General features: G+C 37.8%; 1 protein-coding gene across 1 annotated transcript; it reads right to left on the reverse strand.

The window, feature by feature from the left end:
* Nucleotides 5,934–6,743, reverse strand: LOC109126900. Its single transcript, XM_019230804.1, has one exon. The coding sequence runs from the start codon at nucleotides 6,741–6,743 to the stop codon at nucleotides 5,934–5,936; it is 810 nt and encodes a 269-aa protein (XP_019086349.1).

Genomic DNA, 15,070 nt, shown 5'->3' on the forward strand with positions numbered 1-15,070 from the left:
AGTGAGCGTCTCAAATTTCCGTCAATCTGGAGAGACGAACGTGTGTACTACAATAATCAGGCCGTGGCTTATCCTATCCAAGCCGTGTGCTCACTTGACATTGTCCCGCCGGCTCATGCAGCTTTTCTTAGCAAGATTGATGCTCAGTTTATTCCACAAACCTACGACGAGGCCAAAGAGCACTAGGAGTGGCTGGACGGCGTTGACAATGAAACAGGTGCCATGGTCTATAACCACACTTGGGACGAGGCCGACCTACCAAAGGGTAAGAGAGCGGTCAGCTCTAAATGGGTGTTCACCATCAAGTATCTCAGTAATGGTGATGTAGAGCGCTACAAAGCTCGCCTTGTGGCCAAGGGCTTCACCCAAACATATGGAACCGACTACACGGATACATTTGCACCTGTAGCGAAGTTAAACACCGTTCGAGTTGTTCTCTCTCCCGCCACAAAGTTATCTTGGGAGTTGTGGCAGATGGACATCAAGAATGCTTTCCTTCAGGGGGAGCTAGAGGAAGAAGTCTATATGCATCCTCCTCCTGGTTTGGAGAATATTGTTGCTCCGGGTAAGGTTCTTAGGCTCCGCAAAGCTATTTATGGTTTGAAACAATCTCCATGAGCATGGTACCACAAGCTTTGCTCTACTCTTCGTACCCATGGCTACAAGCGTTCAGAAGCGGATCACACCTTGTTTACTCTTCGCTCTACTGGTGGCCTGGTCGTGGTCTTGATCTATGTGGACGATATCATCATTTCTGGCGACGATAAGGACGGTATATGCAACACCAAAACTTTTCTTAACTCTACATTTGATATTAAAGATCTTGGTGAGCTTAAATACTTTATTGGGATTGAAATCTCTCGCTATCTAGAGGGTTTGTTTCTATCCCAACGAAAGTATACACTTGATCTTCTAAATGAGATAGGTAAACTTGGAGCCAAACCAGTGTCCACGCCACTTGAAGAAGGCTACCAGGTCAAGCGAAGGGGGGAGATGAAGAAAACGCCGCCTAACGCCCCGGTCAATAAGCTTGATGAGCCGTACGAGGATGTGGGGAGATACCGTCGACTTGTGGGTAAATTAATCTACCTTACAATCACAAGGCCTGACCTATGCTACGCGGTCAATCAAGTCAGCCAACATATGCAAGCTCTAACGAATTTTGATTGGCACACGGTGGAACGGATTTTTTGCTATCTCAAGGGGAGCCCGACCAAAGGTATTTGGATGGGCAAGAACGACAACAGTGAATTAGTAGGATACTGTGATGCAGACTATGCTGGTGATACAATAGATAGGAGGTCAACAACTGGGTATTGTACATTCGTCGGAGGTAATCTAGTGACTTGGAAGTCAAAGAAGCAGAAGGTTGTCTCATGTTCAAGCGCCGAGTCGGAGTATAGGGCCATGAAGAAACTAACCAATGAACTTACATGGCTTAAAGCACTTCTGAAAGACCTTGGAATCGAGTCAGATCAACCGATAACCATGCACTGTGACAACAACGCGACAATACATATTACTACAAACTCAGTTTTTGAAACATAGGTTTTTTGTGTGATGGTGGGTGAAAGTGTATGTGTATGGAAGATGGAAGATGGAAGAGGTTTCAATTCTCTTATGCAGTTGTAATATAAGAGATGTCAATCCATAAAGTGTGTAATGTGTATGCAATCAGAATGTGAACAATAATCCAAGTTAAGCCAAGTATGAAAGTGATTTAATAAAACAGGTTGATGAAAATAAAGAAAATGCAGAAAGGAAAATGGAACAGAAAATAAAAGAACAACCCGAAGGTGCTCGATCAAGCACTCGACCGTGTGACTGGTCGAGTGACTAGGTCGAGTGGGTTTGACAAAAAAACAGATGCAATATTGAGAAACTTAAACTGAGACAAATGCGATGAAACAGAAAGATATGCGATAAATAGACAATCAAATAACAAAGAAGGCTTCCAGAGATGGATTCATGGGCTGGTGTTCAAGCTGTGGCTATCTAAACTGGTAAACAAATCTCAATATAACATGAGCTATCTCTAGACAATGATCTTAATGACTCACTAATCCACTCTCATGACAGAAGTGATCAAGTTACAGTAACATCATTACCCAACTCTCATTGGTGAAACTATACTGAACAGGCTTTAAGCACCAGACCATTGCTTGTCAAAAACCACCTTGGGCAACCAATCTCTTGGGACAAGCATGATGATCTCCAGTATTGGCTTTATCTAACAACCTAGACATTGGTGTGATGCTAGGAAGCTTAAGATCTACTCTTACCCTCTCAGATATAAGAACAGCTTAGAGCACACCCAACCCAGAAGAGATATTTAAACAACTATCTTAACCATTCCAAACTACGACAGCCCTAAACCAGCCTAATCCATCTCCAGAATCCTAACTCACTACTCAGATGAACTAGACATGATGATGATAAACATAAACCCAGAAATAAATGAAAATAACATGATAAGATAGATGAAATGATAAATAACAACAACTTAATATAAAGAAGCAAACTCAGATTCTCAACACACTGAAAGTTATGGAACTTACAAAGTATAGAAATCTGAGAGAAACAGTGAATAAATGGGAAAAAGCAGTAAATAAATCCTAAAAACCCTTAAGGGGTAAACACTAGGTTTTTTGGTTGTTACAAAGACTATCTTGCATAAAAAAGGACTTTTTGCGGCCATGGGGTACAAAGAGTATATATAGAGGGAGAGGGAAGCTCAAATTTGGCTACCAGATAAAATAGCAAGGCGGCTCGATGTACTCGACCAGATGTGGTCGAGTGGGTTTCCTTCTGCTTCCCACCAGCCGAGTCTTGAGTTCCACATGGTCTAGTGCTTCCATCCCAACGGTCGAGTGCTTCAGATTCAGACGGTCGAGTGCTTCATGTTTTGTTGGTTTTCTTCTTGATTCATCTCCTATTCACTCCATTGATTGCACTCTCTTCATCCCATATGCTATTCTCATGCTTCTTGAGTCCAATTCACCTGTTTAAACAAGGAACAATGCAAATGCAATGCAAATCCTACTCTAATGCACAAACAATCCTTAAACTATATGAATGTGACAAGATAAACTGATACAACATGTAAAAGATGTAAATAAACAGTGGTTAAATAGGGTAAAATATACACAGATCAGTTTTCCATGAACGGACCAAGCATATTGAAGTGGACTGCCATAAAGTTCGAGAGAAGATTGAAGAAGGAGTAATCTTACTGTGCCATACTCCAAGTAAAGATCAGTTGGCCGACATCTTCACCAAGGCTACGAGTCCTCAAGTTTGTGAATACATCTATGGCAAACTTGGACTCGCGGATTCCACACATCCAAGATAAGCTCGCCTAACTCGTGAATGTCATACTCTTTTTCCCTTAACATAGGTTTGTCCCATGAGGTTTTCTATGTTGAGGTTTTTAATGAGGTGATACTTCACGGGTTCCAAGCCTAGCCATCTCATCCAGCTAGGCTTGAGGGGGAGTATTGACCGTGATCGATCATGAACTTGGTGATGGTCGAAGAGAAGGATCGATAATCCCTCCTAATAACCGTTAGATGAGAAATCAAATGTGATCACGTGTGGAGTCCTTTTATGGAAACCAAGGATATGTCGCACCCACTTTCCTTATTTCCCTATCTATATGTGGGATTGTATTAAGGTCGTAGCCCTAGTTCCCTTGTACTATAAAATGGCTCTAGCCTACATTGTATTCTGTATTCTAATGGAAGTCCATCGATTCTCATATTCTCTTTGTTAAACACACACATCATCTCACTAATTCTCACACATCTCTACACTACTTCCGCTAATCCTAACAAGAATCACACCGTTCTTCGTCACATCGAAAACGAAGCCAAATTGGAGATGGATTTTGGTGGTCAAATAGGTGTCATAAGGGAAAACGACATGGTAGATGGAGGAAGACGACGAGCAGTTACGATTGTAGGCGTCGATGTTGACTGAATCGCAGAGGAATTCATCGTTGTCGGCGGCGAAATCAATAATGAAAATAATCAGAGAATAATCGAGAAGTTGGATTTTCGAATATGAAATAATAATTAATAATTTTAATGTTTCAATATTTAATTAGAGTATGTGTGCTAATTTTGGAAAATATGAGAGTGTGTGGTTGTGTGATATGTATGACAACTGGTCATGTGGATCCCACTAGCCCCCGCTAGCTTGCCTCCATAGGCCTAAAGCTGGTCTTGCATGGCATCGATCCTAACCCCTCACTGTGGATATCCAAATCCACCAGTAGGTTATTGGTGCGTCAAGCGTTCCTCGAACCCTGGTCCCCACCCTTTAACAACTTTCCCACAGGACAAGCTATCACCAATTGATCTTTTAACGCCCCGACCGCCACCTATTAGTGGGCTCCATGTCCAATCCCAGTCCATGGGCCCACTTTCCTTAATGGGCCTCACGTCCTCCCACTAGGCCCGTGAGCCTATCCATATCAAACGACTGATTTGCTACGTCCGGGAGGCTTTAAAGACTTGTTACCATCCCTACAATTCACCACATGATCTTTCCATGTGTTTTGTCCTCACTCGCACAGTTCCAACAGTCACTTTCCGGAAGTTCACCCATCCTAAGACTACTCCAACTTAAGCACACTTAATTCTGGAGTTCTCTCAGGCCCCTTGACCGAAAAGATAAGTGCACTTTGGTGACATAGGTGGCCAAATCAATTCTTTTATACCTCTCTGCAAGTCTCTCAAATCGGGGTGTCACAATTCACCCCCACTAACAGATCGGACGTCCTCGTTGCGCACCAAGACCATCACACCCCAACGGTGTGAGCCCACTCGACTCCACACTCGTCTGGGTTCGGCTTTGATACCACTTGTAACGCCCGACCGCTACCTATTAGTGGTCCCCATGTCCAATCCCAGTCCATGGGCCCACTTTCCTTAATGGGCCTCACGTCCTCTCACTAGGCCCGTGAGCCCATCCATATCTGACGGCCGGTTTGCTACGTCCGGAAGGCTTTAAAGACTTGTTACCAACCCTACAATTCACCACATGATCTTTCTGTGTGTTTTGTTCTCACTCGCACAATTCCGACAGTCACTTCCCGGAAGGTCACCCATTTTGAGACTACTCCAGCTCAAGCACGCTTAACTCTGGAGTTCTTTCAGGCCCTTGACCGAAAAGATATGTGCACTTTGGTGACTTAGGTGGCCAAATCAATTCTTTTATACCTCTCCGCAAGTCTCTGAAACCGGGGTGTCACACTATGATTGGAAGAAAAACTTAAAATTGTGCTACTATTGAGAATTGCCCTAGTTTTAATCCTTTACTATATCATATTTCCAAAACCTAAAAATATAAATAAAAGGATCATATTAGATTTTTTTTTTTTAAATGTAATCTCTATATTATTATCATATTAGAAAGCAAGAATAAGAACTATAAAGTTTGATACAAATTTGCAAATAAAATTTTGAGAGAAAATGAGATTGATATGAGAATGCCACAACGTAGTATTTATATTTTAGAGATAGTTGGCTATAAGTTTTAATAGGATTTTGAAATAATCCTCTAAAGATTACACACGTTTTGTTAGGATCACATTTGATTAATATCTCAATCGTTTACATAGATTTTTTTTTTTTTAAACAAAGGTAATTGATCCATTAAAGTTTAGGACTCATTACAAAGAAGGCCCAAGTCCCTTTTAGCCAGATAATCAGCTTGGTGATTTTGATTTCTAGGGATGAAATGAAAGGAAACATAATCGAAATTATTTGATAGAGAAAGGACATCGTGGAGAGTCCCATGAAGTTCCTTGATGTAGATCTTCTGATTCAAAGCTTGGACCAGCGATTGCGAATCGGAAGCGATCGATATCGGGCTGATGTTCGATTCAACCGCAACTTTAATCGAAATTAGCGTTGCAACCGCTTCGGCCATCAAAGGTGAGAGTATGTGGGTTGAAGAGGCTGAGCCGCGGATCTTGACCTGGTCGTCTGGAGTTTTGATGATCCATTTGAAGCCTGCAAATCCATCTTCTTTCCATTAAGCGTCAGTGAAGCATCGAAAAGTACCGGGGGGTCTGGAGGCTTATTGATAGTAGTAGGGTTTCGGGTTGGGGTGGAGAGAGGGTTTTGTGCCTTCTGCCATTCTTTTGGTCTACTCATAGATATCTCCAGCGTTTCTGCAACTGATTGGTGTGTCTTGTTGAAGATCAGTTTGTTACGGGAGGTCCAAAGGGACCAGATGATCCTCGGGGATAGGGGGCCTGATCCAATACCTGTTGGGGGCAAGCAGGTAAGTTTATTAACATTTTCAATGCCCTGGTCTGTAGTTGTAAAAGTGTCCAGAGGGGGAGGATTCTGGAAGGGTGCGTTAGACCACACAAGTTTCGCATAGGGGCACTTGAAGAATAGGTGTAGAGTTGATTCCTCGTTACCACAGTGGGAGCAAGCAGCTGAGTCCGTAATATTTCGATGTTGTAGATTCTTACCCACTGGGAGAGCATTTTGAGCAGCCTTCCAGAGGAGGAGCTTTGTTTTTGGGGAGGTTCTCAGGTTCCATATGTTGTGTTGCCAGTTGAAAGTGACGGTGTTTGGTCGATCCGGTTGCTCTTCGTCTCCAACAGAGGAATCAAGCTTTGAGGCTTCAAAGTAACTAGATTTGGCAGTGTAAATCCCATCCTTTGTTGGTAGCCAGGCCCAGGTATCTTTTGCCCCTTTTGCACTCGGTTTTAGCTTTAAAATCATATCCTCCTACAAAGGAAGGATATTTCTGATAACTTCCGTACTCCATTTGTTTGTGTGAGGGATAATGAGGTCAGCCACTGTAAGATTCTACATTACTTCGGTTGGAGGTCCCATTGCGCCTGTTGGTGTTGAGAGAGATAGCCATGGAGTTCTCCATAGAGGTGTATGTTCTCTGGATCCCACTAGTACTCCTAAGTTTGATATGAGAAGGTCTCGACCCAAGCAAATACTTTTCCATCCATGCGAGGCTGAGTTTGGAACCCAACATCTTGATGTCTCTAAGTCCCAATCCTCCTAATTTTGTTGGTTTTGCTAATCTTTTCCAAGCAATCTAGGCCATCTTTTTCTTTCTTGTATTTGTGTCCCACCAAAAGCGTGTCAAGGCTGACTGGATCCGTCTGCAGGTAGGTGAAAGCAGGACATTGTATAGATTGGCATGGCTGTCAGCACATATTTGAGCATGGTTCGTTTTCCAGCTGTGGATAAGAAGCATGAAGACCAGCTAAGTGCTCTCTGTTTGATACAATCTACTATGGAAGAGAAAAGGTCTTTTTTCTTTCTACCAAAAAGCTCTGGTAACCCAAGGTACTTGTCCTGGCCCCCTTCCTTATGTATTTCGAGTATTCTTTTTGCTGCTTCCTTCATCTCTGGAGGGGTTTTAACTGAGAAGGTGATGGATGATTTCGTTTGATTTATCTTTTGCCCTGAGGCTGCTTCATATTTTAGTAGGATCCTTCGGAGTGTTTGATAGCTGTTGGGGTCAGAACGTATGAAAAACATGGTATCATCGGCGAAAAGCAGGTGATTTACTCTAGGGCTTCCTTTTGCCACTCGTAGACCTTGTAAGTTTCCTTGATGTTGAGCTTTTAAGCATAGTCCTGACCGAACCTCACTACAAATAATGAACAGGTAGGGGGATAGCGGATCACCTTGTCTGATTCCACGTTGGGGATTGACTAAGCCTTTAGCTTGTCCATTGATGAGGTATGAATACGACACAGTGGATATGCATTTCATAATCCAATTTATCCAGGTATTGTGAAAACCTAATTGTATCAAGGCTGCTTTTATGAAATCCCATTCTAACTTGTCATATGCTTTACTCATGTCTGTTTTTACCGCCATGAAACATCTCTTTTCAGCTCCGGATGTCTTCAGATATTGTAGTGCTTCATGTGTGATGAGGACGTTATCCGCTATGGCTCTTTGAGGCACAAAGGCTGATTGATTTTCCGAGATGCAACAATGCAAAACAGGTTGTAATCTCTTAGCCAGTAGTTTTGAAATGATCTTATAGTAGACTGACCATAGAGCTATTGGTCTGTAATCTGCTATTTTTTTAGCCTCAGTGGTTTTTGGGATGAGTCTGACATGAGTATGGTTGATCTTTTTTGGCAGGGAACCTGATATGAAGAAAGCTTAAATCTCTGCAATGATAGCCTCACCCACTGAGGGCTAGTTCGTTTGGAATAAACTAGCTGATAAGCCGTCTGGTCCTGGTGCTTTATCAGGGTGGATCGAGAAGCAGGCCTGTTTGATTTCTAGTGGGGTTGGCATAGAGGTCAGTTTCTCATTCATTTCATTGGTGACACACGGTGTTAAAGCTTCTTTTACCACTGTCGTCCTGTTTCCATCCTGAGAGGTGAATATATCCTGATAGTAATCTGAGATCACTTTCACAATCTATTTCTCCTCATATACTTTTGTTCCGGAGGTTGATTCTAGGATAGAGATATTATTCATTGCTTTTCTGTTTTTTGTAGCCGCATGAAAGTACCCAGAGTTCTTGTCTCCTAAGGTGAGCCAGAGTTGCCTGCTGCGTTGTTTCCAATATTCTTCTTCTCTTTTATAGGCTACTAACAACTTCTGATTGATAAACTCGATGGTGGGTTGGCAGGTATTATCATCACACATAGCTTCTTCCAGTTGATCTTGGAGGGAGGAGATCTCTTGCTGATTATTTTGGTGTTGGAGTTTACTCCGTTTGATTAATGCTAATCTGCAGAGATGTGACCGGTGCTCAATGGAAGCATCAGGGTCCAGGTTCCATACCTTAGAGACAATCTGATTAATCTCAGGGTTTTCTCTGAGTCTCCTATCGTATCGAAAGAGACTTTTATGGTGTCGTTTGACAGGTGATGGTGGGGGTAGTCAAGCCATTATAAAGTTTTCAACACTGAGTCGGGTTAGTTTTTAGTTTCCATAAGAAACAACACATCTGGGAAGATCTTTTTCCTGATCTCCCGGAGTCTTTGAACTGTTATGGGGTTCCCCAACCCACAACAGTTCCAGCTCGCCATTCTTAAGGAAGAGGGGATGGCGGTTTCTGAAAATCCGCCTTTTTCTTCTTGCTTGTAGGGATCAGGGAGATTCTAGAAGGGCTAGAGGATGGAGTTTGTTGCACTACATGATTCCCTGGAGTTTGAGCTCTCGCCTTTTGTGCACTTGTTGCTTGTTTGGTTGTTTTCTTCTGACTGGACTTTGAAGCACCCGCTCTTGAAGAGGTGGTGGTACGAGCAGGTGATTTCCGAGGAGAGCCTTGGGTAAATATTCTTTTTTGTGTCTTAACTCCACGTAGTGATTGGCTTATTTTTCCTGTTTGTTTTTGACTTGGAGGGCGACCTCAACTTCTTTTGCTAGACTCACATGAGTTCCTTTGTAGCGTAACAGGTTCGCTTGAAGGGTTGGATAACTGATTTGCATCAGAATGTATTTCTGCGGGGGGTACTGACATCTGGAGGATAGCTATCTGGTTTGATGCCAGAATAGCATTGGCAGTTTCTTCCATCATATTGTCCGACTCACTCTGGAGGACTCGCATTCTTCTCGCAGCGCTTTCACCCGGATCAGGGCATGAGATGTACTGAATGGTGACTTCTTGGAGGTCATTCATTATTTGTTCCCTTGTTTGTTGTGTTGCTTGTGGTTGCACACTAGTAGTAGCCTGGTTTGGCTCTCCAGGGACCATACTCATGTTTTGATCAGAGTTTAGGGGTTCAGGACTTACTATATTTCTCTCCAAAGGGGGCCTTGTAGTTCTAGACGAGACAGAAGTCTCATCATTTAGATCTATGGTTGATTTCAATTTTTCCCTCCACTGCAGATTGCGAGCTGCAAGTTCAAAGGAGAGATGAGGGCCAGTCTGGTGACTTCTCCTAAAGCGGGAGCTGGCCTATTAGGTGATATTGCTCTAAAGATTCTTTCGTTGTGCTCCCTGGATGAATGGGTATGTTGTCTAGGAGATGTGATGCCTCCTTGGTTGTAACTTTTGTTTTCAGGGCTTTTTCTCCTTTACAGGAGGTTAAACCGGTGAAGGGAAGAATTTCCAGGCACCTGGTGTTGCTCTCTTGGTGTTAGGAAGTTGTCCTGAGGAGTATAGTAGTTCCTGGAGATTGACTTCTGTGAGACCAGAGGTATTTGTTGTTTTGTTGGGGCTTATGGTTCTTTCCTTAATTCTCGTAGACCTGGACAAGCTGTTTTGTCATGTGTGAGTCGTTGACAGTTAGAACAATGGCTTTTGAGGTTTTTGTAGACCAGGTTGAGTAGAGCTTCGCTTCCATCTGCAAATTCGACAATTGTTTCCTTTGTGAGGGGTTCTAGACCGTTCAGGAGGATTTGGAGAAGGATAGAGGAGGGAGTTATATCCCAGTCTAGGATTTCTCCTAGAGCTTCCCCTATAGAGAAGACCATTTCCTTTTTCCAATAGTGTTTTGGTATCCCTTGGATCTCAAGCCAGAAAGGGATCTGGGATGGGAAAGAAGGGGAGATAATGGTTTCCCAGCGCTGGACTATGACCATCCAGTGGTCAAAATGGTAAGGTCGGTTTGCTAGAACTTGTAGTATATCCTCCTCAGTTTCAAAGGTGAATTGGAAGATCCCTTGTCCCAGGTCTGATCCTGATGCTTTACCATGTAGGTTCCAGCGATTTAGTAGGAAGGGGAACAGAGCCCACATGCGCTGGATAGTTGGGTTTGTGAGTCGGCCAATGACTGTGAGGGAGTTCTCTTGGATTAGATCTGAAGTGTCTAGCTCAGGGGCTCAGATTCTCTTGCGAGGTGGGGGGAATAGTCTTGTTGGATCTCTTTTCCTTTCAGGTAGTGTGGAATACGGTTTAACATGGTGTTTTGCAGTACTGGAGACAATGAGAAGGATCGGTAGAGAACACAGAGGCGGGAAACTTGGTTTTTTGCTTGAAACAGAAGGTTTAAAAATGTTTGGCTAATCGGTTGGGGGGGAGTAAATGCAGTGGGGGAATCAGTAACCTTGGATTATCTCACTCGCATAACACAGATTAGATTTTGGTTTGGGGGAAGCTTTCAGATCTAGGTTTTCTAATGAGAAATTTGAAAAAAGGTCGGGAGTTACCGTTGTACCAGTGGTTAAAAGGGTGAACATTGCTGCTATTGGAGGAGCAAGGTGGGTGAGATGTGGATAATAGACTTCTTCATGGCTCCTCGGGGAGTGTGCCTGGGAGAGAAATTCTCTGCTCTTTTTCTTCTTGTTACCAATAATTAATTTACTTAGATTTATTGTTTACATAGATAATACCTAAATTAAAATGCTTTAAATTACAATAGTCCAAATTTAAACAATATAGTATATAACAAATTAACAGCATTTCCATAAATTTGGTTTACTTAATTTATTTAATTTATACATTAAATATAAAATATTTCGAATCCCTATGATTACGATAAGACTTTTTTTTTGGTTTTGAAATTTCCTAAATTCATTAGATTAGTTAAACTGGAACCTATATTTCTTATTAAATATATGTAATGAATATATATGATATTGATTGGGATTTTTTTTGTGGGAACGTTTATTTTTTTCATCATTCCAATAATGTAGGACCTATCAATATTTGAGAAATCAATATCAGATGTTTATGCAGTATCTTTTGTTAAGTTTGATCTCGCATTTAATGATTATTTGATTTAGATTTTATTATTAACTTTTTAACTACATTTTGAATTTTATACTATTAATCTATAATACTACTTTCCTTTATAATTTTCCAAAATTTTAGGACATACCATTTTTTTGCGGCAATTAATAATATTTCTTTAGATTTCATTTTATCAATCATAACAATCAATATTAATATTTGTGTTTAAATTAATTTGTTTAATTTGGCATAATCTAGTGGTAAGAGTCAAAGACTGCTTTACCGCATGGTCCTAGGTTCAAACCTCTATTATTATTTTTTTATTGATAAGAAAAAATTACAAAATTACCCTCATCTTCTTCCTTGTAATCTGGTTTCTGCAAAATCACGCCATCACTTGATTTTTTCCATGATTTTCATCATTTTTTCTTCTTTTCTCCAATCTGTTATACAGAATTATTTTAGATCCATCAATTAACAATTGATTTATATATTAAAAAACATTATTAGCTATAAACTTCTCATTTTTTTTGCTCAAACATGTCATAACCCTCGTGAATCACGTCAAACGCTTTCTCAGACGTCGGTATTTATCTAGCAAGGAATCATGAGAGAGACATCTTGAATCCTTCAATCCCATATACTGTATCACAGATGGAATTCCAAAATTACGTTAATTGAAAAAAATTGAATAAAGTATATAACCCATTAACCTGTTTTAAAAGAAGCGGATCTTTTTGACCCAATCCAATTCTGTTAATTTCTGGTCAATTGCCCAATTTTGAACCGAGCCCGAAATACTTTTGTTTACTAATATAGAGATGCTATTTATTAGATGTTTGAGTCGGTTGTGGAATATAAAAAATCCGAATGCCTAAAATGTTGATATTCACTAGGTAATATTCCGCGCAAATGCGCGGATTGTTGTATAATAGAATATATTAATTAATTTAAATTTATTTGATAATCATAAAAAAATTAACAAATTGATTTAAATGTCATTAACATTTTTTACACTTTTATTTATCCAAATCTATCAAAATATATAACTTATTTAAGTATAATCATACACATTATACATATCTCTTAAAGTTATTTGTTTTTATTGTTGAACTTTGATAATAATTTTCCTTAGATTTTTTAAGCATTTGAGGTAATAAAATATTATTAATAATAGAAACAAAATTTTACTATGTGATTTAAATATATAATTTAAGCTTTTTCATATAAACTAACACATAACCTAAAGCATTGAACAATTAAAAGATTTTGAAAGTAAAAAAATACATATTTCCTTTAAAATCATATAAAGTGCAATCAAAGTTTTAAAATACGATTCCCAAAGATTTTTTTTTTTAAATTCGTTTTTTATATTCCCCTTAGCTTAAGATATATTGCTAGGTTTAGTTATAATTTTTAATCCTTATAATAAAAAGCTAGATAGAAAATTAAAAAAAAATCAATTTGTTTTTTTATATAGATAAATCTTTAAAGTACATATTTGGATTAAATTAAAAAATAGTGATTTTTATATCATTACATGCTGAATCAAAAACTGAATATAGTGATTATTATTCTATAATAAATGTATTACAATTTTGTTGGATGTAAGTGAGAGTTAAGAAAAACTGATTTGATAATTATATTACAATTTTTTCCCCCTTAATTTAAGTTATATTGCTAGGCTTAGTTTCAATTTTTCATCCTTGTAGTAAAAGCTAGAAAGAAAATAAATATCATATTGCTTTTTATATAGCAAAATCCTTAAAGTGCATATTTGAATTAAATTTTAAAATAATAACTTAATATAATTATATGTTGAATCACATACTAAATATAATGATGAGTATTCTAAAATATATTTATTACAATTTTGTTAGAGGTAAGAGAGAGGTAAAAAGAATTGATTTGGTAATTATATTACAAAAATTTCCTTCATGAGAACATTTCAAATTTTAAGAATCAAATAAATATACATGAATTTGTAAGAACTCAAGTAAAGAATTAAGATGTTTTCTTTAGCTTGATTCTCTTATTATGAGATGGTTATAACCAAAATATTATTATGGTCATCAAAATTTTATTATACATATTAGAATACATAAAACAAAGAAACAATATAAGAAAACAAAGAAGAAAAGAAGAAGTACTTAAAAAAAACAATAAAATTCAAAACAATGTAAAATATATATTAAACAAAAAATATAACCAAACTCTTATTTGGGTTTTCAACCTATGCAAGAACATTATAAAAAAAACAAAGAAAATATCTAGGATTGGGATATGGTGGAGGAGGATGTGAGAATGGTTATTTATAGGATAAAAAGTGATGGAAGTTACATTTCAAAAATAATTAAATTAGAAGAGTTACAATTATAATTAATAGTATGTTTAAATGAAAATGAATGGAAAATAAAAACTCAATTCACAATTTATATGATTTCAGTTACAATTTAGTACTAAAGAATGAAATTAAAGTATGCATTAATGTATATAATAAAATGTGTTGTTTAATTAAAAATAAATATTAAAAATTTTTTTAAAAAAATGTCAAATGGACGAATAAGGAGAGAGTGAAACCTTACTTTTATGTATATTTTTTTTTTTAGTTACCCGATTTGGTGATGGTATAAAATATTTCCTAAATTTGCGTTAAATAGTATAAAAGAATTTCTAAGCTAACAGTTTTTTTTGTCAATCCTAATCTAACGGTTTATGTTTTTGTTTTAACTTTATATAATAATTTTAGTAATAATTTATTTCCTCATCTAGCATATTTTTTCTTTCAATAACCACAAAAATCGGAAAGAACTTTCATTAAATTACGATTATTATAGATTTTCTTAAATTGGTTCAATTTTTTTTAAAGTAAATTGATTTCTAACAGTTTAAATTTAATAAGCTTTTTTATTGAACTAATTTGAACAATTTCTTAAAATATAATAAAAATATTTTTAATCGTTTTTTTCATGTGTATGAAATTAGGTCTGTTTGGAAACATGGATATTTGATATGATTTTTTTTTACCCTTAAGTGTACTCACCAATATCAAATGTTGTTATATCTCATATGTGTTGTAAGAGTTTGATCCTATAATTTAATTTAGAAAGTATTATATATAAAAGCATTGTTTTCAATTTTTATTTTGTTTATATAAAAATAAAATATTTCTTTTATATTTCTTGCCTTTCTAATCTATTCATATTTATTTTTTAAATTCATATATGTTGGTTTTAACAAAAAAAAAAGTTTATTTGAGAACTATATGTTCCTATTCCTTCTAAACGGTCAATGTGTAACATATTATACTTTTGAATCAAATTATGGATTCACCAACACTCACTTTTAAATTAAATGGATTTTAATTGGGAAAAATATCATAAAAATCCCCAACTTTCAAATTTGGGATGTTTTAATCACCAACTTTCAAGATGTCATT

This window comes from Camelina sativa, chromosome 10 (assembly GCF_000633955.1).
Source record: "Camelina sativa cultivar DH55 chromosome 10, Cs, whole genome shotgun sequence".
NCBI classification, from domain to species: domain Eukaryota; kingdom Viridiplantae; phylum Streptophyta; class Magnoliopsida; order Brassicales; family Brassicaceae; genus Camelina; species Camelina sativa.